This window comes from Ursus maritimus, unplaced genomic scaffold (genome assembly GCF_017311325.1).
Source record: "Ursus maritimus isolate PB19 unplaced genomic scaffold, ASM1731132v1 scaffold_21, whole genome shotgun sequence".
Lineage (NCBI taxonomy): Eukaryota > Metazoa > Chordata > Mammalia > Carnivora > Ursidae > Ursus > Ursus maritimus.
The window spans coordinates 46,629,008-46,656,514 of NW_024424564.1; the positions used below are offsets into that span (position 1 = coordinate 46,629,008).

Below are 27,507 nucleotides of genomic sequence, written 5' to 3' on the forward strand. Positions count from 1 at the left end.
AAAGGGAGGTGGGCTAGGAAACCTTGTGTGGGGTCTCCTTATGCCAGCTAGAGCCTTCGATCCAGTGGATTGCACACTCAGGTGGCCTCCCAGCCGGGAGGCTCTGACTCAGCGGCAGCAGCTGGAGGTTCCCTTCTCAGCCCCTCCCCACTGCACTGGGCCTGTCTGGCTCTCCCTTCCAGGGAGTGGAGGAGCAGCCCGCATCTGGGGAGGGCTCACTGGCAGATCCCTTGTCTGAGGCCAAGGTCCTGCCCTCATGAAGTGCTCAGTCCGCCCACCCACACACAGTAGGCGATCAAGTAATCCTCAAACTGAGTGAAAATTCCCTACAAAGCCAAGGGTAAGGGGCGTGGCAGAACAGACTGTCCTGATGCCACTCCTTCTCCACCCCACCCCTGGGGCCCCTGATGCCTGGGGGTCACAGGGGTTCAGAGTAAGGAGAGCCTACTCTGTGATCCCTCATCTGTAGTAACTAACAGTTATGGAGCACCTACTGTATGCCCAACTGTGTTTCGGGTGGAGGGCCAAAGAAATAAACTGAGTTTGGGGGATCAGAGCAGCACCCACATCACTGCCTCACAAGAGGAAGGGCCAGGACTCCGCAAGTTTGCTGCAAGGACGGGCTTTACCAATGGGTGGAGGGAACTGTGTTGGGGCTTGGAAGGTGCCCGGTGTCAGGGAGCTGCTCCGGAGGGTGGGGCACCCCCCCTTAAAGGGACAACCAGAATAGTCAGGGCTATCCTGTCCACTCTCCAGGATGGGCAACTCTCCTGGCCCATCAGACTATTAAAGACAGCAAGACGAGAGTTCCAGGGACTTGTCCAAGGGCACAAGGCTGCAAGGTAGCCCCAGGAAGCCAAAGTCCCCAGCCAGTCTCCAGCAGGGGAGCAGGCAGGGTTAATCTTCCGCTCAAGGTGGCCAGGAGGTCCTTTGGAGAAGGGAGTCTGGGATAGCATCCTTCGGCAGGCCCAGATGGGCCAGTACCGGCTGGAGAGGCCTGTCCTTGGCCTCTGCCTCCCAAGCATGGAACCCTCTTTGCCCTTAAGAGGGGTGCAGAAGTTACTGAAACCCAGGGCCCACGGGCCGGCGGGTAGGGCGGAGCCCAGAGTCCGGCCGCGCGGTGGCAGGAGCCGGCTTACCTGCTTCCCGCCACCGGGCTGGGGCGGGGCCGGGGGCGGGGCCGCCACACAACCTGTGGACGGCCAGGCGGCCGCCCGCCCGACCTTCGCGGGGACCGGCCGGGGGCCTGCGGGGGGCCCGGAAGCCGGGTGCGAGCGAGAAAGCAAACTTGGAGAGAGGAGTGACCTGGGGGCCGGGGGCGGAGTCGCGCGCGGAGGAGGAGGGAGCGAGCGGCCGCCGGAGCGCGGCTGGCCCAGGAAGCGGAGAGCGCCGCCCACCCATCCGGGGCGAGAGCGGCGCAGCGGGCGCAGGCAGGCTGGGCCGGGGGCTGCCGGGCCCTCGCCCCCCACCGTGACCCCGCAGCCCCCAGCCCGCGCCCAAGATGATGAAGAGGCAGCTGCATCGCATGCGGCAGCTGGCCCAGACGGGCAGCTTGGGACGGTGAGTGTCAGCCCGCGCCCTCCCAGCCCCGCGCTCACCCGCGTCGGACCCTAGGGGACGTGGAGGGGTGGAGGAGGCTGGGGACGGCTGGACAGCCACCCTCTGACTGGCCAGAGGCCTGCCCTCTTTCCTCCGCCTCTGAATGCCACCCCCACCTCCCGGCCAGAGCAGGAGGGGCAAGGCCCTTTGGGGAAGGGGGAAGGGCCCCCACCCCTCTGCCTGCAGGGAGGATCAAAGATGCTGGGTCTTCTCGGCCTCCATGAACCCCTTGAGCGAACGGCCCTCCCTGGCCTCACTTGTCCCCTCTGTACAATGGGGACAGCTAACATCTCTGGTTGTCTGGTGTGAGGGACTATCAGGGCCCCAGACCTTGGGGGAGGAGAGGAGACTAAGTCCTGGTGTGGTGGGAGGAGGGGCCTGCCTTGTCCTGCATTGTGCCTCTCCCCCCACCCCACCCCCAGCCCGGAGGCCTCCAGCTTCTCTATCTTGCTTCTGCTTTTCCCAGCCTCAGGTGGAAACATCCCCTGGTCTCTCCGTTCTCACCCCCCGGGCCCCAAAGCCGATGTAGTGGAGGCCAGAAGTTTGGGGAGCTCCCAGGGCCTATCTTCTCTCCTCTTCCCCCTGTGTTGGGAGTTTCCCATTCTCTGGCCCCGGGGGAGGGGACAAGCTCACATAGGCGTCCATGCAGTGGGAGACCAGAGCCAGGGCAGTCAGGCCCCCTTGCTCTGAGCCTCAGTGTCCCCATGTGTCCCTGAGCAGGGGTCCAGGGCCTGCACAGCACGCCAGTCCAGAGTTCTGTGTGACTGATGGCCCAGGAGTCTGAGCTCGCACACTTCCCATTCTTGGGGCCGGCCGGGCCTCCTCTCCCCAGGGTCAGCACAAGAGAGGCTGGGGTGGCTTCCCAGCCCCACCGCCTTGGGTTTCATCCACCGTCTCTCGGGACACAGCCCTGGGTGGAGGAGGAAGAAGCCATGTATCCTATTCCCGCCCCCACGGAATGTGCTCCGACTGGGATGAGGCAGGCAGGCCACCCAGGGTGGGCCCCAGCGAGGAGGGGCACTGGAATCCACTGGGGTCCAGGTGCCCTATTGAGGGGGCAAGGGGAGGCAGGGGGTTTCCTAACCAGGGCTGCCTCAGCAGAAGCTCCTCCCTCCCCCACAGCACCCCGGAGACTGCCGAGTTCCTGGGGGAGGACCTGCAGCAGGTACGTGCCTGGGCCGGCCTCGGGTGGCAAGGCAGGCCCGTGCAGGCTGTCAGCAGAGGCCCGGGCCAGGACGCCATTTGGGGGGCCGGGTTGAGTCATGCCCCAAGCTGTTGGCCGTGGGGTCTCCAGGAGGAGGGAAGAGAAAGGTGGTTCCTGCTCTGGGAAAGAAGGGGGCAGTGGGGGGTGGGGGACAACAATCTCCCATGATCCCTAAACTCTGAGCCCCACCCCCCACTCCCAGGTGGAGCAGCGGCTGGAGCCGGCCAAGCGGGCAGCCCACAATGTCCACAAACGGCTGCAGGCCTGTCTGCAGGGCCAGAGCGGGGCGGACATGGACAAGCGGGTGGTGAGTGGGGGTCCCAGGGAGTTGGGGCCCGGACAGGCCACCTCTGCCCGGTGGGGGAGTGAGGTCAGGGCTGGGGTCTCCCTGCTAGTCTGAGCCTCTGGCACACCAAGGGGGTGGAGCCTGCACCATCGCAAGCGCCCCTCTGGTACCCCACTGATGAGGCTCTTCCCCATCCCATTCTTGACCCTGGCCCCCTCTGCACTGATCCCCTGAGCCAAGGCCAGGCCTCTGACCGCGCCTGAATTTCTTTGTCCGGTCAGCCCCCAGAGCAGAGCAGAGCAGAGCAGGCTCTGAACTAAGGCAGTGCTTGAGGGCTTCCAGAAGGAAGTGGCATTTGAGCTGATATTAATACTCACTGGTATTAATCAACAGCGAGCCTTTGTAACTGATGACTGCTAGTCTGTTGTTAAGCTCTGTTAGCACGTTGCCTTACTTCACGCTGACGACACCCCTGGGAGGAGGCTGCCTTTATTAGCACTTTGTACAGATGAGGAAATGGACACAGAGAGGTAGAGTCTTAAGGTCACACAGCGAGTCAGTGGCAGAACTGCGATTTGATCCCTGCTCTTTCTGACTCAAGCTGGTGCTCTTGGTAACTCTAGGTGGGAGGGTTTTGAGCTCAGCAGTGACCGATCTGTGCCACCCATGCCCTGGGGCAGGGGAAGAGCCCCACTCCCAGGGTGCTCTAGAGCCTCCTTTCTCCTTCCAACTGTGTGACCTTGGGCCAGCTCCATGCCCCCTGTTAGTTTTCTGGTGTGAGAGTACTTGGTCATTCCTTGAGGCCCAGTTGATTGGTTTCTGGGAGGGGAAAAGGGCACCTCAGATGGGGTGGGGTGGGGGGACATGGTCACAGGGAGGTGCCCCTCTGCCATGACCGGTCATCCTTCTGTCTCCACTCCCACCTAAGACTCTGGCCCTCCTGGCTTCCCTCCTCCCCTGTCCATACCCAGTGCCTCAGTGGGGTGCCGTGTGCTTGGGTGGGGTGGAGGGAGGCTCCGCAGGTCGGCACATGCTCAAAGCCAGACCCTGCCCTTCCTGCAGAAGAAGCTTCCTCTCATGGCTCTGTCCACCACGATGGCCGAGAGCTTCAAGGAGCTGGACCCTGATTCCAGCATGGGGTGAGCACAGACAGGGCCCCAGCCCTCACCCAAAGATGCCAAGGGGGGGGGAATCTGGGCTGGGAGGGGGTTCAGGTGAGGAAGGGCATCCCCGTGGAAGGATAACCAGGCTGAGGGTAGTGACTGCGCTGGGGGACAGTGTCCAGATCAGTGAGGGTGGCCAGGCCTCGGAGGGTGTTTGGCTGAGAGAAGATGAAGGAGAGCTAGAAGGGGCAGGGGGTGATGGGGAGGAAGGAGGCCCCACCAAGTGCTTCCAGATGGGGGTGAGGAGCTGTGGGGGCTGGACCCACCGGTGCTGTGTCCACAGGAAGGCCTTAGAGATGAGCTGTGCCATTCAGAACCAGCTGGCCCGCATCCTGGCAGAGTTTGAGATGGCTCTGGAGAGGGACGTCCTGCAGCCCCTCAGCAGGCTGAGTGAGGTGACCCTCCGCACTCCCGCCAGCCCTGCCCCCCCCCAGCATCCCCAGCCCACTGACCCCACCTCCCTCCCCGTGCCTACCCCCAGGAGGAGCTTCCAGCCATCCTCAAGCACAAGAAAAGCCTGCAGAAGCTGGTATCCGACTGGAACACCCTCAAGAGCAGGTGGGAGCCAGAGCCCCTGGGTGGGGTGCACACCTAGGCCAGCCCACAGATGTGGCCGCAGAACCCACACTCAGAGGACATGGCAGGGCCCACTGGGTACAGTGTGTGCACACGTGTACACATCTAGTCTCTGTGAACATGTGTGTGCACGTGCTCATGCCAGCTGAGGGTGACCCCAAATCCTAGGAGAGCCAGAAATGATCCTCCAAGATCCCGGGACAGCAGGAGGGCACCCACCCTACGCCCCGCCCCCGCACTGTGCTGCTGGCTGGCTGTGATGACCAAGCCCACCACCAGGGGGAGGCCCTGAGCACTCATGCCCGGCCCCGCCCCCACCCGTGGGGCCTGGCTGAGACTCCGGGCAAGTGGTGCTCTGAGATGTTCATCCATAAATCCCAGAATCCTGGGTGGTCAGGCATACGGAGGGGACACATGGCTCTGGACAGGCAGTGGGGGGAGACACTGACCACCCCACCTTGATGTCGTCGCCAGGCTCACTCAGGCAGCTAAGAATTCAGGCGGCGGTCAGGGCCTGGGGGGTGGCGCCAGCGGTTACAGCCACACCGCCACGGCCACCAAGGTGGAGACGCTGAAGGAGGAGGAGGAGGAGCTGAAGAGGAAGGTGGAGCAGTGCAAGGTTAGGGGGCGCTGCTGCTGTTCCCCGGATGTGAGCCTGGGGGCAAGGGCGGGTCCCGTTCCACAGAAGAGGAAGCTGAAGCACTGAGAGGTGGTGTGCCTCACCCAAGGCCACACAGCGGGGAAGCGGGAGAGGCAGGATTTGAATCCAGGCAGTCAGCCTCTGGGCTCGTAGCCTCTTTTGTCTACGCCACACACGTGACTCCTGGAAGGCAGGGACCCGGGCTTGTCACCCCGGTCTTGGCAGGGTTGGCAGGGTTTGCCGAGTGAGCGGAGGAATGAATGGTAAATGACCTAAGCCACCGTGCTAAGGGCGTGAGGCGCAGAGATGAGGCTAGAAGCTGTGAGAAGGCCCTCAAGAGTTCCAGAGAGAGAACTGACCGGGGCCCTCCACGTAGAGCTTGGACAAGTCGCTAACCCCAGTGGGTCTCAGCTTCCCCTCCGGTCCCCAGCCTCACCGGTGTGAGCCCTCCCCTTTCTGTCTCCAAGGACGAGTACTTGGCCGACCTGTACCACTTCGCCACCAAGGAGGACACATACGCCAACTACTTCATCCACGTGAGTCCCAAGACGGGGCTGCAGCTGCTGGAACTCAGGCGTGGACACCAGGGGCCACTGGGACGCCCTTCCAGATGGGGGAGGGAGAGGTGTGTTCTTATGGACTCCGGGGAGGCCCAGCTTCGCTCACTCCCCCTGGGGGTGCCCCCTTGTCTCCACAGCTCATGGAGATCCAGGCTGACTACCACCGCAAGTCTCTGAGCTCACTGGACACAGCCCTGGCTGAGCTGAGGGAGAACCACAGCCAAACAGGTGGGGACAGAGGCAGGGCCTGGCCCCACCTCCCCGACCCCAGCCCTGCTTCGGGCATGTGAAGAAGCTTCCACTCCATCCTGAAAGGCCGTAAGGAGCCATGGATGATTTCTGAGCGGATGAGTTCTGATTAGATTGTGACAGAGAGGACATCTGCGTAGAGGATGGAGTGAAGAGGGCAGGACTGGAGTCAGGAGACCTTTAGGAAGCAGAAGGGAGGGGACGGTGGCCTGGACTGGGGTGGAAACGGTGGAGGTGGGTGGATTCGGGAGAGATGTTGGATGATTTCAGGGTGTGTGGCATGGATGACTGGGTGGGAGGTGGTACCATTGGACAAAGCAGTAGCCCTCGCGGATGTCTGGGGGCACCCTGGCTGCCCTGGCCTGGCTGCCAGGAATGGGAGGACCCTGGGCCGCTGATCTGTCTCGTCCCTGCAGACCCCTCCCCCTCGATGACGGCCACCCCCTTCTTCAGGGTGTATGGGGTGTCACTGGGAACCCACCTGCAAGATCTGGGTCGGGACATCGCCCTGCCCATTGAGGCCTGCGTCATGATGCTGCTTTCTGAGGGCATGAAGGAAGAGGTGGGGCCCACGGGAGCAGGTCGGGCAGGAGCCCTGGGGCCCTCCCTCTGTCCACAGCTCCCACAGGCTGCCCCATGCTGGTGCTGTAATCCCACCATTAGAGCCCAGGTCCCCAGGAGGCCATGGCCTCCTGTTGCCAAACTGATACCACCTCCCAATTAGGGGTGCTCGTGAGGCAGCCATTCTGCTGTAAAGCCTTTACGTACTTGCTCCATTTAGTTATCCCAAAAGCCCTTGCACGGAGCCTTCACTGGCTCCCTTTTACAAGGAGGGAGACGGAGGCCATGAGGAAAATGTGCCCAGCGGCACACGAGAGGATGGCAGTGAAGCCTGGGACCCCGGTGCGGTCCCCGCTGCGGGCGGCCCACACCCATTCTGTGCATCAGGCAGTCCCTAGTCCCTCAGCTCCTTTCCTGAGGACACACCCTGAGGACCTACTCAAAGACCAGCTGAGGCTTCTTGACAGCGCTGCTGGGCCTCCTCTCTCCCCCTCCCACTCCCAACCAGACAGCTGTCTCCCCACCACTTTCCCAGCTCCTCCCAGACGTCCCACTTGGTGCCAAATCCTAGGCCTTGAGAGTGAGGGCAGCCGTGCACCCCGCGGCCCCCGCGCTGCCCCCCAGAGTGGCGTTAACACGAGCCCTGTGAGGGCCGGGCGCCCACCCCGAGCGAGCCAGGGCCTCCCAGCCGGGGCTTCCTCCCCTGCCCACCCCTCCGTGACCCCCCTGCCCATCTCCTCTCGTACCCCAGGGCCTCTTCCGTCTGGCCGCGGGAGCCTCGGTGCTGAAGCGCCTCAAGCAGACCATGGCCTCGGACCCCCGCAGCCTGCAGGAGTTCTGCTCCGACCCCCACGCCGTGGCAGGTGCCGGCTCCCAGGAGCCCCGGGAGGAGGGCCTTCCCCCCGCCACCCCCCGGAATCCCTTCCCTGCAGCTGCCTGGAATGCTCCCATGATAGTTTGGCTGAAGGCCTGGTAATCGACACCTCAGGGGACATAGGGGTCCGTAAAGGGGGGTCCATGATGAACCCCCTGTGGTGAACGTATGACTTCCTGGGAACAAGTCCGCTAGACTTCATCATTTTCTCAGGCCCAGGGCCAAAGAAATGATCAGACCGGGACATGTTAGTGTGAATGAGGGCCTCTCGTTCCTAACAGACGGAGAGCTCTGGGCACCGGGGTGGAGATGGGGGCTTCCAGGACTGTGTCTGAGATACTCCCCCCACCCCCCACCACCACTGCAGGTGCCCTCAAGTCCTATCTGCGGGAGCTGCCAGAGCCCCTTATGACCTTTGACCTCTATGATGACTGGATGAGGGCAGCCAGGTAAGGTGGGGGGGGCTGCTGGGAGGGCAGGACTGCAGGGGTGGGGCCCTGGGGTCCTGGACTGGCTCACCAGGTCTCTCCCCCTGTCCAGCCTGAAGGAGCCAGGGGCCCGGCTGGAGGCCCTCCAACAGGTGTGCAGCCGCCTGCCCCAGGAAAACCTGGACAACCTCAGGTGAGCCTGAGCCCGCCCCCTCGTCCTAGGTGAGATTGTCGAAAACACAGCTAAGATGTACTAGTCATCTTTTTCATACTAGACACTGAGCTAAACACACACCTAGAACGTTCGAAGCCACACCACCTGGCTTGAAATTCCCGCCTCTGCCGCTGTGTGGCCCTGGGCAGGTGATTTGACCTCTCTGTGCCTCAGTGCCCTCACGGGGAAAACACAGAGCGAGGCAGTCCCTACCCCGCAGGGCAGGGAGGGAGATTCTCAGCTTAGCTCAGTGCCTGACCCCTGCGTGGCACTCGGGCAGGTCAGCTAATGTAACTGTTTAAATTTTTAGGGGCGTCTGAGTGACTCAGTCAGTTAAGCATCTGCCTTTGGCTCAGGTCATGATCCCAGGGTTCTGGGATCGAGTCCCGCATTGGGCTCCTTGCTCAGCAGGGAGCCTGCTTCTCCCTCTGCCTCTACCGCTCCCCCTGCTTGTGGCTCTCTCTTTCTCTCTCTCTCTCTGACAAATAAATAAATAAAATCTTCTTAAAAAAATTTTTTTTATTATTCATCCTGAGGGGGACCTTTGCCACTCTTTGGAAACCCCAGGCTGAGAAATTCTCAGGCCTCAGGGGCTTCAGTGGGCATTCGCGGCCCTGCCCCTGACCAAGGCCACCTTCTGCCCCCCCAGGTACCTGATGAAGTTCCTGGCGCGCCTGGCCGAGGAGCAGGAGGTGAATAAGATGACACCCAGTAACATCGCCATCGTCCTGGGGCCCAACCTGCTGTGGCCGCCCGAGAAGGAAGGGTGAGGGGCTGCACGCTGGGGGAAGGGGGCGGTGCCCACCCCCACCGTCTGCTGCTTATTTTTCCCCTGGGCCTCAGCTTCCCCATCCTTGCAGTGGGTTGAGCCGCTCCTAATCTCAAGGCTGCCGTGAGGAGGAGCCCAGAGGGAACACGTTCCCCACAGGGCTTTAGAGCTGGGCGTCCTGGACGATGGTGGTAGTGGGGTGCTTGGAGGGCCGGGAGCCCAGAGATCTGGTTCTAGCTCCACCCCCTCGGCCTTCCAGAAATGCCTTCGCGAGTCACTCTCTGGACCTCCATTTCTTCGTCTGTAAATTGGAGAGAAATGATACAAACTTGGAGGATTTTTGCTTTGGGAGTGAGATGAGATAATGAATGGAGAGATGGATTATAAGCCGTGAAGTGCCGTGTGTGGTGTGGGAGGGGCCGTTATAATGCACCTGGCCACAGGTGCAGGAAGATTTCATTCATTTGCTGAGGACGATTGCTCGTCGAGGCTCCCTAGATCCAAGAGCTGTGAGGGAAAGGGAGCCATCCTGCCGGGTGCCCCGTTGTGGGTGAAGCAGGGGAGCGTTGGGCGTGTGAGTGACACGTTGGCCACCCACTGGTAGTCTGTGAGCTGCCTTTCATTTTAAAGATCTTATTTAGTTATTTGAGAGAGAGCATGTGTGAGAGACAGAGAGAGAGAGCATGAGCGGTGGGGAGGGGGAGCGGGAGCAGCAGAGGGAGAGGGAGAAGCAGACTCCCCCCGAGCAGGGATCCTGACCCGGGCTGAAGGCAGACACTTCGCCGACTGAGCCACCCAGGCGCCCTTCTGTGAGCCTTCCGAGAATAGGCACTTGATGTGTTTGGGCCAGAGAGAGAGTTGGGTCACAAATGACGAAATGGACAGCTCATTACTGTTGCCTTTTTTCCCAGGGACCAGGCCCAGCTGGACGCGGCATCCGTGTCCTCCATCCAGGTGGTGGGCGTGGTGGAGGCCCTGATACAGAATGCCGACACCCTCTTTCCTGGAGGTAGAGCTCCCGCCTTGGTGTTTTAAGATTTTATTTATTTATCTGAGGGAGAGAGCAGAGTAGGGTGTAGGGGCAGAGGGAGACGGGGATGCGGCTCCCTGCTGAGCACGGAGCCCGATGCAGGACTCGATTCCGGGACCCTGAGATCATGGCCTAAGCCAAAGGCAAACACTTCACTAACTGACCCACTCAGGCTCCCCGAAGGGCCTGCCTTTGTGAAGGTGCCTCTTTGGCCCTCACCTGCCCAGCTCGGTGCACTCCGGACTCAGCTTCGGTCCCTGGCAGCCCCACAAACTCACTACGAGACCTGGAGCAAATTGCTTCTCTAAGCCTCAGTGTCTCATCTGTAAAATGGGGATGATCCTGCCTGCCTTGCGGAATTGTTGTGAGGCCCCCGTGGGAGCGGGAAGGTGAAACGTGGTCCACATAACGTAGGGGAAAGGCAAAGGGGTCCTGACCCTGGATGAGGATCTGGGACTTAAGACCTGCTTCCTTCTGTCTGCAGATGTCAACTTCAACGTGTCAGGCCTGTTCTCAGCCCCTGGCCCCCAGGACAAGGTCAGCAACAGGCCAGCTGCTGAGGAACTTCCAGCAGTTACTGTGGCCGCCTCAGCTCCGGCCCCAGCGCCGGCCCAGGCTCCAGCGCCAGCCCAGGCTCCAGCACCAGCCCAGGCCCCAGCCTCGGCCTCAGCAGCTACCAAGGAAAGGTAAGGACTGACAGATATGAATGACCCCCATCTTTGCGCCAAAACATCTGGCCTGAGGAACCATCTCAGGGCTTCCAGCGGCATTTTAGGAAATGGGATTATTGTATTTTCATCCCAAATACCAGGTTTCCCCATTTGGAGGGGGTGAGGCGGAGACTCAGCAGCCAGATTTCTCAGGCGTGGGGGATGGGTGGTCCTAAAAAGGAAGTAAACCACTGAAGGTGTTACCGATAGAGATGTTAAAGGATTTAAGTCCCCCGGTTAGCTCTCTCTAAAAGACCAACCCTAAAGGCCCTGTTGGCAACCCTCGGGACCCCTCTTACTCTTGAGAGCTTTTTCTGTATCTTCACTTAATAAACTTCTATCACTTTACTCACAGAATAAAAAAAAGAAAGCAGAAAGAAGGGATATTCCTGTGAGCCTCCGATGCGTTCCCTCGTTCGGTGTATGGCTGTTTGCTGAGCACCTGCTGTGTGCCGGGCACTGTTTCAGGCCCTGGGGACTTAGGGAACAAGGGAGCTGGTCAGCTGGAATTTGTAAATACCTTCCAGTCTTCTCTTTGATCCTTTACATCTGGAAGGGCTCCGTGGCACCAGGGAGGTACCATGGCTCCATACCAAGCAGACCCTGCTTGTTATCACACCACCGGGGCCCAAACCATGACTTTCCGCGGACGAGCAAGACAGACAAACGCGGCCCTTAGCGCTTGCTTTCCTGGGGCGGGGGAGAGAGAGTCACCAAGCATACCGCCAGATGGATACTGTCAGGCCGGGCAGTGACACGTGCCCTCGTAGGAGAGGAGAGCAGGTTAGGGGGCCGGACTGGGCGGCTGCCAGAGCGTGGGGATCCCTAAGGAGGAGCCAGCTGAGCAGAGAGCTGGAGGAAGCCAGGAGTGAGCCACGGCCTCCCCTTCTGCTTCTCATCCGCTGTCTGGCTTCTAGTGGCTAGAACATCAAGTGAAGATCAGATGGAGGTTAAAAGCCCAGGCCCTGCTTTCTACCTGCCCTCGTGGCCCATGGAAATCCGCAGACACTGTCACAGTATCACACAGAAGCCAGGGGGTTCAGTGGACACAAACCCTGGCCAGTGCCAGAAGCATCTCCTGGGGAGATGGGGGCAGCCTGGGGATAGATCCCAGGCCCAGCCTCAAGGTGGCGGGGGGACAAGTCCTGGGAGAACCCCAACCTGGCCTGTTGGCTGGGAGTCTCTCCAGGATGCCAGGAGACTTCGTGGGAGGTGGCCAAGCCTGACCCTGACCCTCTCCTCCCTTCACAGGACAGAGTCCGAGGCGCCCCCCAGACCAGCCTCCCCCAAGGTCAGCAGGAGTCCCTCGGAGGCAGCCACTCCAGCGGAGGACATGACTCGGAGGAGTAAGTTGGCAGGGGGAGGGAGAAGGGGGAAGAAGGTGGGTAGGGAGAGGGCCCGTGTTTTCAGACAACTGGCGAGGTCAGGAATCCAGGTGGCCAAGAGCCCAGGTTTGCTGCCTCGCACTCTGGGTTCACATTCCAGCTCTGTGACCTTGGGCAGGTGACTTCAGCATGTCTGCCCCTCTCCTCTGCGTGATAGAACGACAACCACACCTGCTCTGTAGGGCTGTTTGTTAGACGGTGCTGCCTGACTCATACCTGGCACACAGAAAATGCTCCGTGAAGCTTAGCCGTCACGCGGGGTGGGGGCTGTGGAGTCCAGTCCCTCAAGAAGAGGGGAGGGGAGTAAAGAGGAGGGGAGGTGGTGGTGGTGTTGAGAAGAAAGTCGGGGCTCCTCTGTGCCCCTTTGGTGCACACATCTGTTGACTTGACCTAAAGCCAAGCAGATGAGGAAGCCCAGGGGTTCAGATGGGGAGTCACTGCCAGGGACCAGGACACTTGGGAGGGTCCAGCCAGCCCATGAGGCACTGGCGTTTTCTACCTGGGGGTACAGTGTAGAGCCAGGAGCCTCTGGACCAGCAGGAGCTGACGAGTCACAGAGGGACCGTCCTGCAGGATGGGGCGTGTGCCTCGTGTCAGCCCTGGGAGGTCCGGGCTTTCATCCCATCTCACCAGTGAGGAAACTGAGGCCCCAGGGGGCATGTGATTTGCCCAAAACCCACAGTGGGTGGAGGCAAGGCTAGAACCAGAGTCCAGGCCCCTCAGCCACCTCTTGAGGTTGGAACTGTGCAGTGGGATCTCTGAAAACTAGGGTGGGGGGCTTCTGGTGGGTTCCTGAGAGGTGAGCAAGACCCGAGAGTCAGGGGGGGACAGCTAGCATTTCTTCGTTCAACAAATACGCATTGAACCCCCACTCCGTGCCCCCAACACTGTGCTAGCCAAGCCCACATAGGATGGCCTCACGTCGTTTACCTTCGTGTCAGGGAGTCAAGCAAAATAAAAACGGACATGCTCATTTCAGAGGGCAGCAAGTCCTATGAAGAAGATACAACAGGAGAGTATGACAGTACCTAGAACAGGGCAGGGGAAGGGGTTCTCTAGCTGGGGGGGTGAGGCCCATGGAGAGAGGCCTAAGTGATGAAGAGCCAACCGTGAAACAATGTTCCTGGCAGAAGCAATGGCAGATGCAAAGGTCTTGTGGTGGCGTGGAGCCTGGTCGGTTTGCCACGGGCAATGTGGGTGCCTAACTGCCCCTGTCCTTCCTCCACAGCCAAGCGCCCAGCGCCAGCCCGGCCCACCATGCCGCCCCCCCAGGTCTCCAGCATGCGCTCCTCCCCTCCGGCCCCACTCCCGCCCCCTGGCTCTAGCAGCCCTGCGACCCCCCAGGCTCTACCCCGCCGTCTGGTTGGCAGCAACCTCCGGGCCCCCACGGTGCCACCCCCATTGCCCCCCAATCCTCCCCAGCCCGCCCGGCGCCAGAGCCGGCGTTCACCAGCATCCCCCAGCCCGGCCTCCCCAGGGCCGGCCTCCCCCAGCCCGGTGGCTCTGAGCATTCCTGCGCAGGTGGACCTGGGAGCAGCCACAGAGGAGGGAGGGGCCCCTGAGGCTGTGGGCAGGGCCTCCACTCCCCCAGCCATCCCCCCTCAACCCCGGCCCAGGAGCCTTGCCTCAGAGACCGACTGAGCGGGCCTGCTCCTCGGCAACCACCCCTCAGCATCTCCTCCCTCCCACCTGTCCCCCCAGGACACGGCCCTCACCCTTCCCCGGGGTGGGGGCCTCCAGCCTTTGTCTACAAGTGCCTCGGTGCCCGCTGGGTCGGCCCCCACGGCAAGGAGGACTCGGGACAGTCCTCCACTTCCAGACCTTTTTCTTCTGCAGCCACCCTGGGCTTGGGGGCCCCTCACCCCACTCCCAGCTCTCTGGCAGGGTCCCCAGGGAGCCGCCGGAAGGAAGGAGGGGCTTGCCTGCTCCTACAGGACTGTTATTTTTCTCTTGCCAATGTATTGTTTTGTAAGGCTGGTAAATAAATTATTTTGGACAAAACTGGAGCCGCTGGCCCAATGATAGCTGTTTTTTTCTTTCTGCCCTCGAAATAAAGAAGCCACTTGTATGAAGGGGACGATCTCCCTCTTTGCCTCCTTTCTTTCTTCCTGTCTGAAGTAAAAAGAGCCAGCATTTTTAGCGCTTACTCTGTTCTATTCAATGTGCTTTTTCATAGAATCCTCTCCTGGGGGAAGTAAATCCCATTACCTTTGACTGGTTGAGGGGAGACTGAGGCTCAGAAAGCGACAGTGAGGCATGGACTTGGAATCGGGACCCAGGTCTCACTGATTCCAGAGCCTGGGCCTGTCCCTCACAGCCTGAGCAATTCACTTCTTACTGTTCCAGTTTCCTCATCCAGGAAATGGTACAGCAGTCTCCACCCCAGAAGTGTTCTGAGGATTACGGGAGACATTCCTGTGAAGACCAAAGCACCACCCTCGCACACAGAAGTGCCCTCTGAGCGCTGGCCGCTGTGGATGTCAGGTCCGCCAACTCCTGGTGTCCTCAGAGCAGGCAGGAGAGGCTCCCTCAAGGGGCAGGGCTGGATCTGTCTGCCAAACCACGGCAACTGCTCCATGCTGGACCCTGGGCCAGGCCCTCAGCTCGGCCCTACACACCCAGGGAGCTCCTGGGAAAAGACAGGCAGGACAGCTGACAACAGAATCAAGCATAATGGCACTGGGAGCCCATATCAAACCAGTTAGGGGCTGACCGGCTAACCCAGACTGTGTGTGGAGAGCACAGGAAGTCTTCGTGGAGGAGGTGATTCAAAGAGGAGTCTTTTAGGAGTTGACCAGGTGAAAAAGGGAAGAAGGAAGAACATTCCAAGCTAAGGAGACCACCTGAGACAGAAACAGAAGGCCAGGGTGTTGGGGAGCAGAAAGTATGTGAGCCTCAGAGAGGGGGACAGGGTGGCTTTTCCCAGGTCTTTAGCACCTTCCCAGCGGTCAGCAGACAACTTGGAATTGTGACACTTGCCTCCCCAGGTAGGGACCGAGGCAGCCAAGTCACCCCATCGCTGCCCTGGGCAACTGGCTACTGCTGCTCGGGCTCCTTCCGTCCCCAGGGTGCTTAGTTCACTGGCTGCCTCCAGCAGCCTGGTGACCCAGTGCCTCTCCACCTGGCTTTGGGTAATTAAAAAACAAAACCCCCAAATATCTCAGCCCCACCCCAAACAATTAGAATCTCTGGGGTGCAGCCACACTTCGGTATTTTTAAACAGCATTTGTCAAAGTCATCGAGCGGTACATGTAAGATCTGCGCATCTTGTATGTAAATTAAATCTCAAAATATAAGTTCCCCAGGGGCCTCTACCAGCCAGCGTGGAGAACGACGGGTCCAGGCCAGGGGCCCCAGCGCTCGAGAAGACACTAGGTGCCTCTCTCCTATCCTACCGACGCGCTTCTTCGGACTTCGCTCAGAACTGGAGCGTCCATGGTTCAGAGGGCAATGAGATTTGACCCAAAGGCAACCTCTCCCTTAGCATCTGTTTTCCTCCTAGCAACCAGCTCTCCTAAGCTTCTGATTGGCTGGGGAACGCAAGGGCGGCTAATCGCTCCACATTTTCTATTCGTAACTCCTTATTGGCCAAGAAGAACGTCAGTCCATCCTTTAATTGGCTAGTCGGGGTTGAAACTCGGCGGCGACTGGCCTAGCAGAGCTAAGGGACGGGGCGAAGGCTAGGTCTTCATTGGTCCCCTCCCCTCGGCTTCAGCCGCGATTTACCTTTTTCTCCAGGCTCGGTTAGGTCGAGGCCTCACGCCTCTCCGAGGTTCTTGCCCCCATTGGCCCGGGGGCCAGGCCGTGACCCCGCCCCCTGGCCCTTCCGGCGCGCCGATTGGCCGCTGCGGGGAACGGGGCGGGCTGCGGGCAAGCTCGCCGTGCCCGCAGAGGTAGAGCGGCGCGGCGCGGGCGTGCAGGCGGCCAGCCGGCTGCATGGCGCGCTGCGAGCGGCTGCGCGGCGCGGCCCTGCGCGACGTGCTGGGCCGGACGCAGGGGGTCCTGTTCGACTGCGACGGGGTGCTGTGGAACGGCGAGCGCGCCGTGCCGGGCGCCCCGGAGCTGCTGGAGCGGCTGGCGCGGGCCGGCAAGGCGGCGCTGTTCGTGAGCAACAACAGCCGGCGCGCGCGGCCCGAGCTGGCTCTCCGCTTCGCGCGCCTCGGCTTCCGGGGGCTGCGCGCCGAGCAGGTCTTCAGCTCCGCGCTGTGCGCCGCGCGCTTGCTGCGCCAGCGCCTGCTCGGGCCGCGGGCCGCGCCGGGCACTGTGTTCGTGCTGGGCGGCGAGGGGCTCCGCGCCGAGCTGCGGGCCGCGGGGCTGCGCGTGGCGGGGGACCCCGGCGAGGACCCGGGCGCGGCCCCACGCGTGCGCGCCGTGCTCGTGGGCTACGACGAGCACTTCTCCTTCGCCAAGCTGAGCGAGGCGTGCGCGCACCTGCGCGACCCCGACTGCCTGCTCGTGGCCACCGACCGCGACCCGTGGCACCCGCTCAGCGATGGCAGCCGGACCCCCGGTGAGCGCGCGGCTGGCGGGGAAACTGAGGTGGGGCGGCGACCTGCGCTGTCCCCTCCACGCCAGGGGCGAGGAAGGGGTGTCTCCAGGTGACAGGTGGGGACCCGGAGGGATGCGAGGGCGGTTCCCACCCAGCAGGAGCCCAGGCGAGCTTTGTCACGGCCACGTCTGGTAATTCTTGAAACTGCCACCACTTGAGGGGTGCAGTTTCAAGTAGGGCCCCCGTTTGACAGATGAGGAAACTGAGGCCAGTTGTGGTTCAGGGGGTTGCTGGCGGACTCCCAGCCCTGGCCTTCCTGCACCCGCCTCAGGGACCCCTGTCATTTTGTCCCCCCTGTGGAGCTGTTGGAACAGCATTGGCAGCCACCGATTGTTGGCGGGTGTGCGAGGAGCATAGGAGGTGAATGGAGTTTGACCTCGGTTCCAGCTCCAGGGCTCAGTAATTTTAAGTTACATAACCTCGGAGCATCGCTCTCCTGGGTGTAAAGTAGGAAGGCTCACCATGCCGGTTTCCTCCCCAGCGAGAGTGATCAGAGTGACTGCCGGGCACATAGTAGGTGTGGGTTGTATCCGGAGCCCTCTCGTGTTATTACGGAGCTTTTTGAAGTACCTTGCTGTTTGTTCTTAACTTAGTTTCTGAATTACTCTGGAGATGTCCCATTTCTCAGTTAAAGAAACTGAGGCTGAGAGAGGGGAATTGAGCTGCCCAAGAGCAGGAGGACCTGAACTTGGCTCTTGTGGCCACACCCCCCCACACCCCCACCCCAATCCAAGGCACCGTTTACTGCTGTCGTCTAGGTATTCAGGCCTTCAGAGGAGGCAGGAACAGGCGGAGGCTCCTGCATCTCGGAGGGTTTGAGTTAGTCGAGAGCAGATGGTAGCGGGAGCGAACCGCTGGTGGTGGTGAGTGTGTGTGGACAAGTCAGTACCCCAGTCATTAGGCTGAGGGTGGGGCCAGATCTCCATCACTCCCTTCTTGCTGGCCACTGATTTAGACTGTCATTGGTACCAAATCCTGGGGGAGTGAGGGTGATCTTGATTGAGGAATAGACGCAGTATTGTGATGGGGTGGCAGGGAGGGCCTAGAGCTGAGGGAATCTGGGAAGGCTTCCTGGAGGAGGCATCCTGCAGGACAGCGCAGTAGGGGATGAAACATGGAGCAGGGCTTAGGCCATGGCAGAACCGATTCCAGGCTGGGAATCTATAATTTTAGGCTAGTTCTGTCCTCGCTTTGTTGCAGACCAATTTGCTATGTGTTCAGTTTCCCCATAAATCCAAGCTGAGGGCTCTGGTCTGGGCTTTGGGCTGTATCAGCTCCTGCCTGTCCTGGGCCGTGCTATGAAAAGTGAGTTTCTCCCTGGGGGCTTCAAAGTTCAGGTTAAGGCTGTGGGTTAAGAGGCCCCCTAGGACTCAGGAAGGGTGGGGTGGAGGAGCTGGGGACAGGCCAGGCCCTGCCCGTTGTGCCTGTGCCCCTGTCATCTTGGTCCCCACCTGCCTGTGTCGCAGGCCCTGTTGATCTTTCTCACGACCTGGAGGGGGAGGCAGAGGCTGAGCTACAGCGCGGCCGTCGTGTTCGTACACAGCTGAATGATGTGGTTTTGAAACAGTGGTATAAAATATTAATAAGGGCCCCGATATGCATAAAATCTGAAAGAATGCAAGTCTCTCACCCCAATTCCTCCTTCCCCTTACCCGATGGGTCTCCTAAATTGTGTGTTTACCTTCTTGGCACATGGCAGCCACTCGAACTGGCAAATAGAAATGCCTGCTGTCTTAGGAATATGTCACCACCAAAACATGTGTCAGCCTTGGATTACAGGATTTTTTGGGGTTTTTTAAGATTTTATTTAAGACAGAGAGCGTGTAAAAGCAGGGAATGGGGCAGAGGGGGAGGAGCAGAAGGAGAGGGAAAGGAAGAGAATCCCCAGCAGACGGAGCTGGACGTGGGGCTCGATCTCACAACCCTGAGACCATGACCTGAGCTGAAACCAAGAGTCAGACACTTTACTGAGCCATGCAGGCGGCCCAGATTATAGGATGTTAAATGAAGTGGCATAAGGGTGGTCTGAGGACAGAGCTAAGTTCCTAGACACCCCTGCCAGTGTGCTCACTCCCTTCGGTTAGGGATCCCTGCTGCCCAGTGCCTAGCAGAGTGCCTGGCGTATGGTTGGGCCTCAGTAAGTCATAGCTGAGTGGATAAAGTGGGACATGGGGGGCCAAGGGTGATCAGCTCTGTCCTGGTGGGAGAGGAAATTGCTGATGCGGCTGAGACCGTTCTGGAGGTGAGAAAAACACTTTGGGGTGACTCAGTTGAGCCCTTCCCATCCTGGAAGGAATTTCTAACCAACGGGGCAAATGGCTTTTCTTCCCTACCCAGTTCATCGAGAAAACAAGCAAGCAAGTTCTAGGTCAGATGTCAGAGAGAACCTCCCACTGGTGTTGCTCCGGGTCAGCTCTGCCCTTATCCTGTGACCCTAGGGAAATTGCTTCTCCTCGCCCGGGGGCTGGCCAGGCTGAGGCTTCTTGCCGTTTGTACCTGCCCTTCCGTTCTGTAACTTCGACTTAACTCGGAATGTCCTCCACTGTGAAGGGAGACGAGGCCCAGAGTGTTTGGGGTCTGCCCAGTGGTGTACTGACGAACGTTTAATAACGGGGAGGGGAGGAGGGGGCTTGATCTATACCATTTCCTAATCTCTGTGGTGTAAATACTCCCACCATAGCCCGTTTCAAGCTACCAACATTAGGTCACTGAATGTGGAGCTGGGAAGATCTGTACACACCATTGTACGGTATTTCCATCGTTGCAGATGTAAATAATCTCCAGAGCAAAGATAATGGGCAAATAATTAGGAAGTAATGAGTTTTGAGAATTTATTACCTTTGTTTTAAATATCATTAGACCGTAAGCTTATATAAGTGGACTTTTCATAGTGGCTTTTAACAGCGAGCTCACAAAATTCCTGAAAAGGAAACATTCAGCAGTCCCAAGCCAGTACCAGCGGGCCGGGTACACGACCGGGTCGGACCCACGTGAACACGTAGCCTGTGTCTGCCATTGTTTGGCTGTGCGACCCTGGATAAATCACTTCATGGCGCTGAGCGTCAGCTTTCTCATCTGTAAAATGGGCTTCCGTGAGCAGCCCGCACAGCCCCTGGCACTTTAGAATGTGCTTAGTAAATCGTGATCATCGTCGTTTTTGTGGGGACACGAATGTGAAGGCCGAACCTTGTAGCACAAAGACGTGCCTGTGGGACGGACACAGTGGACTCCTTGTGTGGGGCAGGACGCTCCTTTTCTAAACAGTCTTCCTATTGTTAACTACTTGGGCGTGTCCACAATTTTGCTCCTTATAGTTCCTGCAGCCACAGACATCTTCAAGCGTGTAGCTTTTTTTGTCTCCAGCTTGAATTCTCTCCCTATGATCACTTTCCTGGCCGCCGAGGCTGACTGGGGCCAAGGCGAGAACATTTCTGTGCCCTGCCGCGTTCTAGAAGGGCCGTGCCCGTTTCTGCTGCCAGGAGCCCCCATTCCTGCAGCAGTAGCCACGGCTTTTATCTGTTAAGCGCTTTTCTGTTTCCCAGGCACTTGCCCCAGCAATGCCCACAGCACCTCTTTGAAGGTAGGCATAACTTGGATCCCCCCGTTCCAAGGACTGACTGAGCCAGGCCCGGTTACGCGCAGTGTGGCTCATTCGGCCACAGTGCCATATTAGAGAGGGGGAAACTGAGGCGCGGGGAGGCAAAATGGCCTGCCTGAGAAGGGTAGAGATGGTGGAGTCTGGAATGAGGCATCTGGTTGCAGAGTCTGTACCCGTAACCACGACACTAAGACTTGGAAGACTTTTGACTCCTTTCCGTGCCTAATCCAACCCCCATGCCAGGCGGCCTCCCTGGAAGCGCAGTGTCCGAGCTGGATGCCCTCCCTGCTGCCGCTCGGCACTGACCGCGTCTCCATCTCCCTGCAGGCACCGGGAGCCTGGCTGCGGCAGTGGAGACGGCGTCGGGCCGCCAGGCCCTGGTGGTGGGCAAGCCCAGCCCTTACATGTTCGAGTGCATCACCGAGCACTTCAGCGTGGACCCCGCCCGCACGCTCATGGTGGGCGACCGCCTGGAGACCGACATCCTCTTCGGCCACCGCTGTGGCATGACCACCCTGCTCACGCTCACAGGCGTCTCCCGCCTGGAGGAGGCCCAGGCCTACCTGGCGTCTGGCCAGCACGACCTTGTGCCCCATTACTATGTGGAGAGCGTCGCAGACTTGATGGAGGGGTTGGAGGACTGAGCCCACGGGACCGGCACTGCAGCCCCATCCCTCCTCCACTCTGATCCCGTGGATGGAGGCAATGGGCCAAGAGCTGCCGGCTCCCAGGCCCCAGTTTCTGCAGCCTGGTGGGGTTGGGACCCAGGGAAGGTTTTAGGGCCCTCACATCCCCTCCCAGTGGTGGCTGGTCACTCTGCTGTTCCAGAAGCTGTCCCCCTTCCCCCACCAGTTCGCTTGGGCCTGACCCAGCCAGGTGGCCTTATTTCCTCCCCCGTGGCCTCCCCTCTTTGAAATCTGGGCCTTGATGCCCACTTAAGATTCCCCCCAACCCTGAACACTTAATCCCCTACCCCCTTCTGGGGGTGGGGGAGCGGAGGGCCTCTAGAGCTCGACCTGCCCCTCCAGCCCTGGCCTTGGGTTCCTGTTGACCAGTCAGAGGCCTAGGTAACCACCAACCCTCCTGAGCCCTGAATGGACCAATCAGAAGGCTAAGTGAGAATGACTCATTGATGGGTCTGTCCTGAGGGGTTTCATTGGGAACCTAAAGTGACCATGGCCCTTTGATGTTCTGGACCCACAGTGGACCAATCAGAAGGCTAAGTGGCAATGACCTGTTCATGTCCTCGATCCTGAGTTAGACTAATCAGAGCACCGGGTAATAATGACCCATTTGGTCTCTTAGATCCTGAAGAGAACAATCCAGAAGTCTGAGAGACAGTGGCCCCTTGACAATCTGGATCTGGCTGGACGGGCTAGGGGTCCAGATGTCTGTCAATAAGTAAGGGTCCAAGTGCTGAAGACATCCCTCCTCCCCGAAGATTGTGATCCAGGGGCCACACGCAGTGGCTCTGGGGGCTTCTGTAGTGGAGCTCCCAACCCTTCCCTGATGACGGTACCAGGGCAGCGTTGATGGTGGCCACAGCTCCGGAGGGCGGGCTGTCGTGTCCCTCCCTGTGCTGTCCGTGTTTGCTGTGCCACCTCCCCCGCCATGCCCACCCCGAGCTGTTTATTTATTTATTTATTTGTTTATTATTGTGTGCCAGTGTTGGCGGGGGTGGGGGCTGGGCCTTCCCACCACCTCCACGGCATTTGTAACCAGTCCTCCCGTACTTAATAAAGTGCGAGTGGAGTGTCTGTGTGGGCTCAAGTCTGTGCGGGCCTCGGGGCGGGAGGAGGACCTACGCCAGGTGTCCACCGAACTGGCCCAGGACAACCTTCCCCTGCGTGAAATGACCCACTGTGGGTCCAGAGCATTTTCTGCGTGTACAGCCTACTACCTGCTACCCTAACCTGACAGCTCTCTGTGCCTCGAGGGGGCTCTGGAGTCCAGTCTGTTTCAGGCCTTTGGAAGGCTCAGCAGGCTTGGATCACTCAGCCGGGTTTACCACTTGGGGAACGAGGATCAGAAATGCGGCGTTAGGGGGCACCTGGGTGGCTCAGTCAGTTAAGCCGTTGCCACTTGATCTCGGCTCCGGTCTCGATCTCAGGGTGGTGAGTTCAAGACCCGCTACTTCACACACACAAAAAAAACTCCAGCAATGTGGGGTTAACTTACACAGTGGCACACATCTAGAAAGCGCGATCTTCTGAGGCAGGATTTGAACTGGAGTCCCTCTCTGTGTCGCTTCAGGCACCCCTCCCACTGGGGATGCCCTGCTGTGAGCAGGCTGAGGGCAGCCTCGGGAGAGGCCCCTGCTGTTCCAGGCCTGACCAAGCCTCGACTGGACGGGAGTTTGCACAAGGCCTTCCTGCTCAGCGTGTTTCCCAGCCGCACCGCGAGGGATGGAGAGGGATGGACTGCGAGGTCTGGGAGATGCGCTGCGGTGTGCCTAGTCCTGCGAGGAGGGAGGGAGTGCGTGATGGAGCCTGGCTGCATCACGAAGCCCTCTTTTCACTCTTGGAGACTTCTGGCTGTGACAGGAAGTCCGCTCAGCCCAGCCCCTGGAGGTGGTCCAGCCCCTCCAAGTGTATCCGTCTTAGCCCTCTTAGCCGTGCTCCCTCACCCGACCTACCTCCCAGGGCTGACTCTCTCGTGGCCTGGCTTAGGTCACACACCCGTCTTAGAACCTGTGCCCAAAGGGATGGAGTAGAGAGCTCTTGGCCAGCCTGGGTCATGTGCCCCCCCGCCGGAAAGTGAGTGCCCGCCTCCCTGGCCCCACCCTGGTCCTAGCATCCACTCCCCACCTTCCTTGTGGACAGAAACCTCATTTCCTTGAGGGAAGCCCATGGTGCTCTGTGAAGCAGAAGCGGGAGGCATCTCAATCCCAGGGAGGGACTTTTTTTTTTTTTTTAAGATTTTATTTGTCAGAGAGAGAGCACAAGCAGGGGGAGCTGTAGGTAGAGGGAGAAGCAGGCTCCCTGCTGAGCAAGGAGCCTGATGAGGAACTCGATTCCAGGACTCTGGAATCATGACCCAAGCCAAAGGTCGATGCTTAATCAACTGAGCTACCAAAGTGTCCCAAGGGAGGCACTCTTGATTGGTTTAAAGCTTGAGTCTTAACCAAATCATGGTTATTTGATCCCTCCCCCATCCCGTGATTGGTTTAACCATGGGCTTATGATACACTTCTGACCAATAAGACATGAGGGGAGGTCTGTGGGGAGATTCTGGAAATGTTTGCCTCACTTTTAAAGGCCTTGGAGGGAGGAGGGAAGCACTCTTTTGGGCTCTGGGTGTGGAAGCTGTTGCAGCCTTTCTGTGGTCATGAGGCCAACCCAACATACTTCTCCCCTCATGACTCTGCTTCAAGTGGCAGAGCAGGAAGATGGGCAGAACTCGTTGGAGCCGTTTCCCCAAACTTTTTAATTTTTTAAAAAGATTTTTTTTAATTTTTATGGAATCTCTATGCTCAATGTGGGGCTCGAACTCACAACCCCAAGGTCAAGAGTCGCATGCTCTACCAACTGAGCCAGTTAGCGCCCCTTCCCCAACTTTTGATTCAGAAAAGTTTAAAAGGGATAGAAAAAGTGCAAGAATAGCACAATCAACACCCACGTGCCCTTCCCCTGGATTCCCAGTTAATATTTCGGGAAGCTGACGACACCAGTCCACAAAATGAAACAATGCCTTCCCACTACACTCCCTGGTTTCAGTAGTTTCCTGGTTTTGCCTTCCCCTATTGACTCCTCTCTTGGTGACCAGAAGTCTTAGAGGGAATTTCTATTGACTGCAAAATTTTTTTCCTATGGAGGTGGCTTTGAGGCGAGGGGCTGAAGCTCAGACTCATTGAAATCTGAGCTTGGTCTAGCATCGACATCCCATACCCAGTACTCTCTTGATTTCATTTTAGCTATTACAGACAACCATAACCAGGGGATGGTATATGTGGTTTTGTTTTTTTTTTTTCTTCCACATTTCCTTATGTGTCCAGTAAACCAAGTCCCCAGGAGTTGGAGCCGTCTCTAAATTCCATCGGTAACTTTCACCATTAGTAACTGAATACAGCACAGCTGCCACGTGGCTACGTGGCCATCGGGGAATCAAAGGTTCCTCTTCCTTGCCCTTCCTTTCTCTTCCCAAACCACATGTTTCCATGAGCCTGGGCGGTTCTAGCAAATCCCGCTTCCCTGACACCAACTAAAAGGGAAAACTGTTTCCTCTACCCACAGAACACTCCTGACACCAAACGTGTGGGTTTTCTGCACCGAGCAAGTCTGTAGTTTCAGGCAGACACCAAGTGAGTGTCCTAGAATTCCATTCGTTTCTGTGGTACCACCTAGAGTCCGTGCAGGCCCCCCAGGTTTAGGGTTCAGCCCCAGAAGACTCCCTGCCCACCCTGCTTCAGATGCCACTCCCAAGTCCCAAGGTGTCACCTGTGCTTCTGACCAACTGGCTATAAATTGGAGGCTCCCAAAGCTCCCTTCTCAGATTCACTAATTTGCTGTCACGGCTCACGAAACTCAGGGAAACATTTATGTTTACTGGTTTATTATATAACAAACGGTGTGCAAGGCTATAGATGAACAGCTGAATGAAGAGACACATAGGGCAAGGTCCAGAAGGGTCCCGAGTGCAGAAGCTTCTGTCCCCATGGAGTTAGGCAGTGTCGCCTGCCCTCCCGGCATGTAGATGTGTTCACCAACCCAGAAGCTCCAAACCCTATAGTTTAGGGATTTTTTCTATGGAGACTTCATCACATAGACATGATCGATCGTAACTCAATTTTCAGCCCCTGTTCCTTCATCGGAGCCACTGAATTAACGGCCACGGAAAGCTCCTCGTCCCAGACTTGTTATATGAAAGTTTCCCTTAATTTTAAAGTGATTTCCTTTGAGTTTTCTGTTACTCGCTGCCAAAAACTCTCCTGATAGACAAGCCCCGGGCACCTTATAGAAAACATTAAAATGCTCCCACTTCCTGGAAGTCCCACATTAAATATATGGGCTTTTTTGCTATACATTTTCAAAGTATTTTTATACATTTGTTTTATTTATTTATTTTTAAGTAGGAGGGGGGCCATGCCCAGCAAGGAGCCCAACACAGGGCTTGAACTCATGACCCTGAGATCAAGACCTGAGCTGAGATTAAGAGTCACACGCTTAACTGACTGAGCCACCCAGGAGCCCCTATATGTTCATTTTAGACATTATGTGACTATGGGGATCTCAGGTAGGATTGGCCAACCTCTAGGAAGACTGGACACACTTTGGAAGAAGATTCAACTCTCGAAAATTGTTCTCAAATGTTTCCACTTTTATGACTACCAGGTTTTAAGTGTGAGCTCCGTCAATGCTGATTGACTTCAGCTTGGCAGTTTTAGTATTTTGGGGCCCATACAGTTTTTTCTCCAGGTCTCAAATATTTTATAAGCTCTTAAAAAGGTTTCAGCTTCCTGGGTGTCTATAATTATGCCAAAAGAAAAACATGAAAAAAAATTAAAAGACTCGTGCCCCAGCCCTAGTGGGCTCATGAATGGCAGGGTCTGGACCCCACCCAGACATCCTATGAGAGAAGGGGTAGCTTCCCAAAGACGAGTGAGGGCCTGTAATCAGAAGGGGGACAGACACCAGGTGAGAAGGCAAAAGTGACAGAAGGCCACCGTGTTTGGGCAGGCGACTGTCTGGGCAGGTGGAAGAGCACAGCCAAGGCAGGGAGGTAAAAACAGATGCTCTAAGGTAAGTGGGGGTTGGAAGAGTGCCTGAGGTTGGGGGAGCATCTCCCCCTCCCCCGTTCTTTCTATGCTTCATGGAGCAACAGGAAAAGATCTTTTTTTTTTTTTTTTTTTTTTTGAGGTCCAGGTATCCCAGGACCACGGTGTTCTTCTTTGCTCGGCTCAGCAGAGGGAAGGCAGGTCAGCCCTAGCTCCCTGGGTGACCTTGGCCAAGTGGCCAGCCTCTTTGGGTGGTTTCTGCATCATTAACTGAGGGAGCAGGTCAGGTGCAGAACTCTGGGGTCCCTTCCCACTCTGACCTGTAGGACTCTGGAGCTGGCTCTGATCACCGCCACCATCCCCGGCTGGGCCAGCCAGGTTGGCTGAGGGGCGTGGATGGTGTTTCAATGGGCCCGGCAGCCCTCCCAGCCCCTGCCAGCTGTAGGAGGCACAGCCTGCCCGTGGGCAGGGCAGGAGCGGGCAGGGCAGGGCAGGAGTGGGCAGGCTGAGAAGGGCTGCACTGGCCTGGGTCCCCTGTCCAGGGGTGCTGAGCTCATTTCTCACCGCAGCGGCCAAGGTCCAGCCTGTAGGATGGAGGAATTCCAGAGAGCTCGCTGCCTCTGCTGTAGGGTGGTGAGGGAGGGAGTCCCAGGGTAAGGCGACTTGGCCTTGGGGGTGCATGAGAGAGAACGAATGTTGAGCCCCCCCCCCCCCACATCACCTCTGTAATCCTCCAACCAACTGTCAGTGAATGGTAATGTTCCCAGTTTCCAGGCCTGGAAGCAGGTTCAAAGAGTTCAAGGACTCTGGCCACAGTCCCAGCCAGGCAGCCCCCAAATTAGGACTTGCCTTCCCTTCTGGTTCTAACGTCAGGTTCATTTCAGGGCCCAGAGCAGCTTCTCTGTGCAGTGCATTCCAGCTGACAGGCATGAGGCCGGGGGCGGGGGGTGGGGAGACATAGATGGAACGAGATAATGTTTGAAAGCAAGGAGCTGGGCACAGGGCCTGGCAGATAAGTGGGCACCACCCTTACGAGGCCCTGAGGACTGGGTGGGGGTGGGGTGCACACAGGGCACCTTGTCACCCAGGAAAACCGTGGTCCCTGTTACAGGGGGACACGGGAAGCCAGAGAGACTCCCTGCCCCAGTGTAGGCAAGAGGGGACTGTCAGGGATGAGGTAGGGAGGGGTGAGAGGGAGACCTCCCAGCAGTGTGGACCCCAGGAAGGTCAGTTCAGCCTAGGAAAAGAGATAAGAGGGAAGCCAACCCCTTCCGAGACTGTGAGAAAAGTAATCATCTATTTAGTACATCAGGCACGAACTCCACCCTGGGCTAGCCTTGTGTAGGAGAGCGGGGTTTCACCTCCCCAGTTTCCAGACGGGGAGGCCAACTTTGGGGAT

The 27,507-nt window shown here is 58.4% G+C and overlaps 2 protein-coding genes across 4 annotated transcripts; both read left to right on the top strand.

Moving 5' to 3' along the window:
- The first annotated feature begins 1,385 nt into the window (after window positions 1-1,385).
- Window positions 1,386-14,320, top strand: SH3BP1 (SH3 domain binding protein 1). Of its 3 annotated transcripts, XM_040637496.1 has the most exons (19): window positions 1,386-1,560; window positions 2,722-2,764; window positions 3,006-3,110; window positions 4,152-4,228; window positions 4,536-4,647; window positions 4,734-4,810; window positions 5,303-5,447; window positions 5,936-6,004; window positions 6,166-6,256; window positions 6,694-6,839; window positions 7,590-7,701; window positions 8,080-8,161; window positions 8,253-8,333; window positions 9,004-9,120; window positions 10,035-10,132; window positions 10,638-10,839; window positions 12,115-12,209; window positions 13,057-13,064; window positions 14,142-14,320. In XM_040637496.1, exons 1-19 carry the CDS (start codon window positions 1,502-1,504, stop codon window positions 14,268-14,270), a joined length of 1,848 nt encoding a protein of 615 aa, XP_040493430.1. In that variant the 5' UTR covers window positions 1,386-1,501; the 3' UTR covers window positions 14,271-14,320. The 3 variants fall into 3 exon arrangements, with proteins under 3 accessions (XP_040493430.1, XP_040493431.1, XP_040493429.1); XM_040637497.1 differs by lacking the exon at window positions 13,057-13,064 and having other exon boundaries at window positions 14,133-14,254; XM_040637495.1 differs by lacking the exon at window positions 13,057-13,064 and having other exon boundaries at window positions 1,387-1,560; window positions 13,477-14,254.
- A 1,864-nt stretch (window positions 14,321-16,184) lies between these two features.
- On the top strand, window positions 16,185-25,690 carry LOC103676541 (pyridoxal phosphatase). Its single transcript, XM_040637499.1, has 2 exons — window positions 16,185-16,758; window positions 20,723-25,690. The coding sequence occupies exons 1-2, from the start codon at window positions 16,185-16,187 to the stop codon at window positions 21,037-21,039; spliced, it is 891 nt and encodes a 296-aa protein (XP_040493433.1). The 3' UTR covers window positions 21,040-25,690.
- Window positions 25,691-27,507: the final 1,817 nt, after the last annotated feature.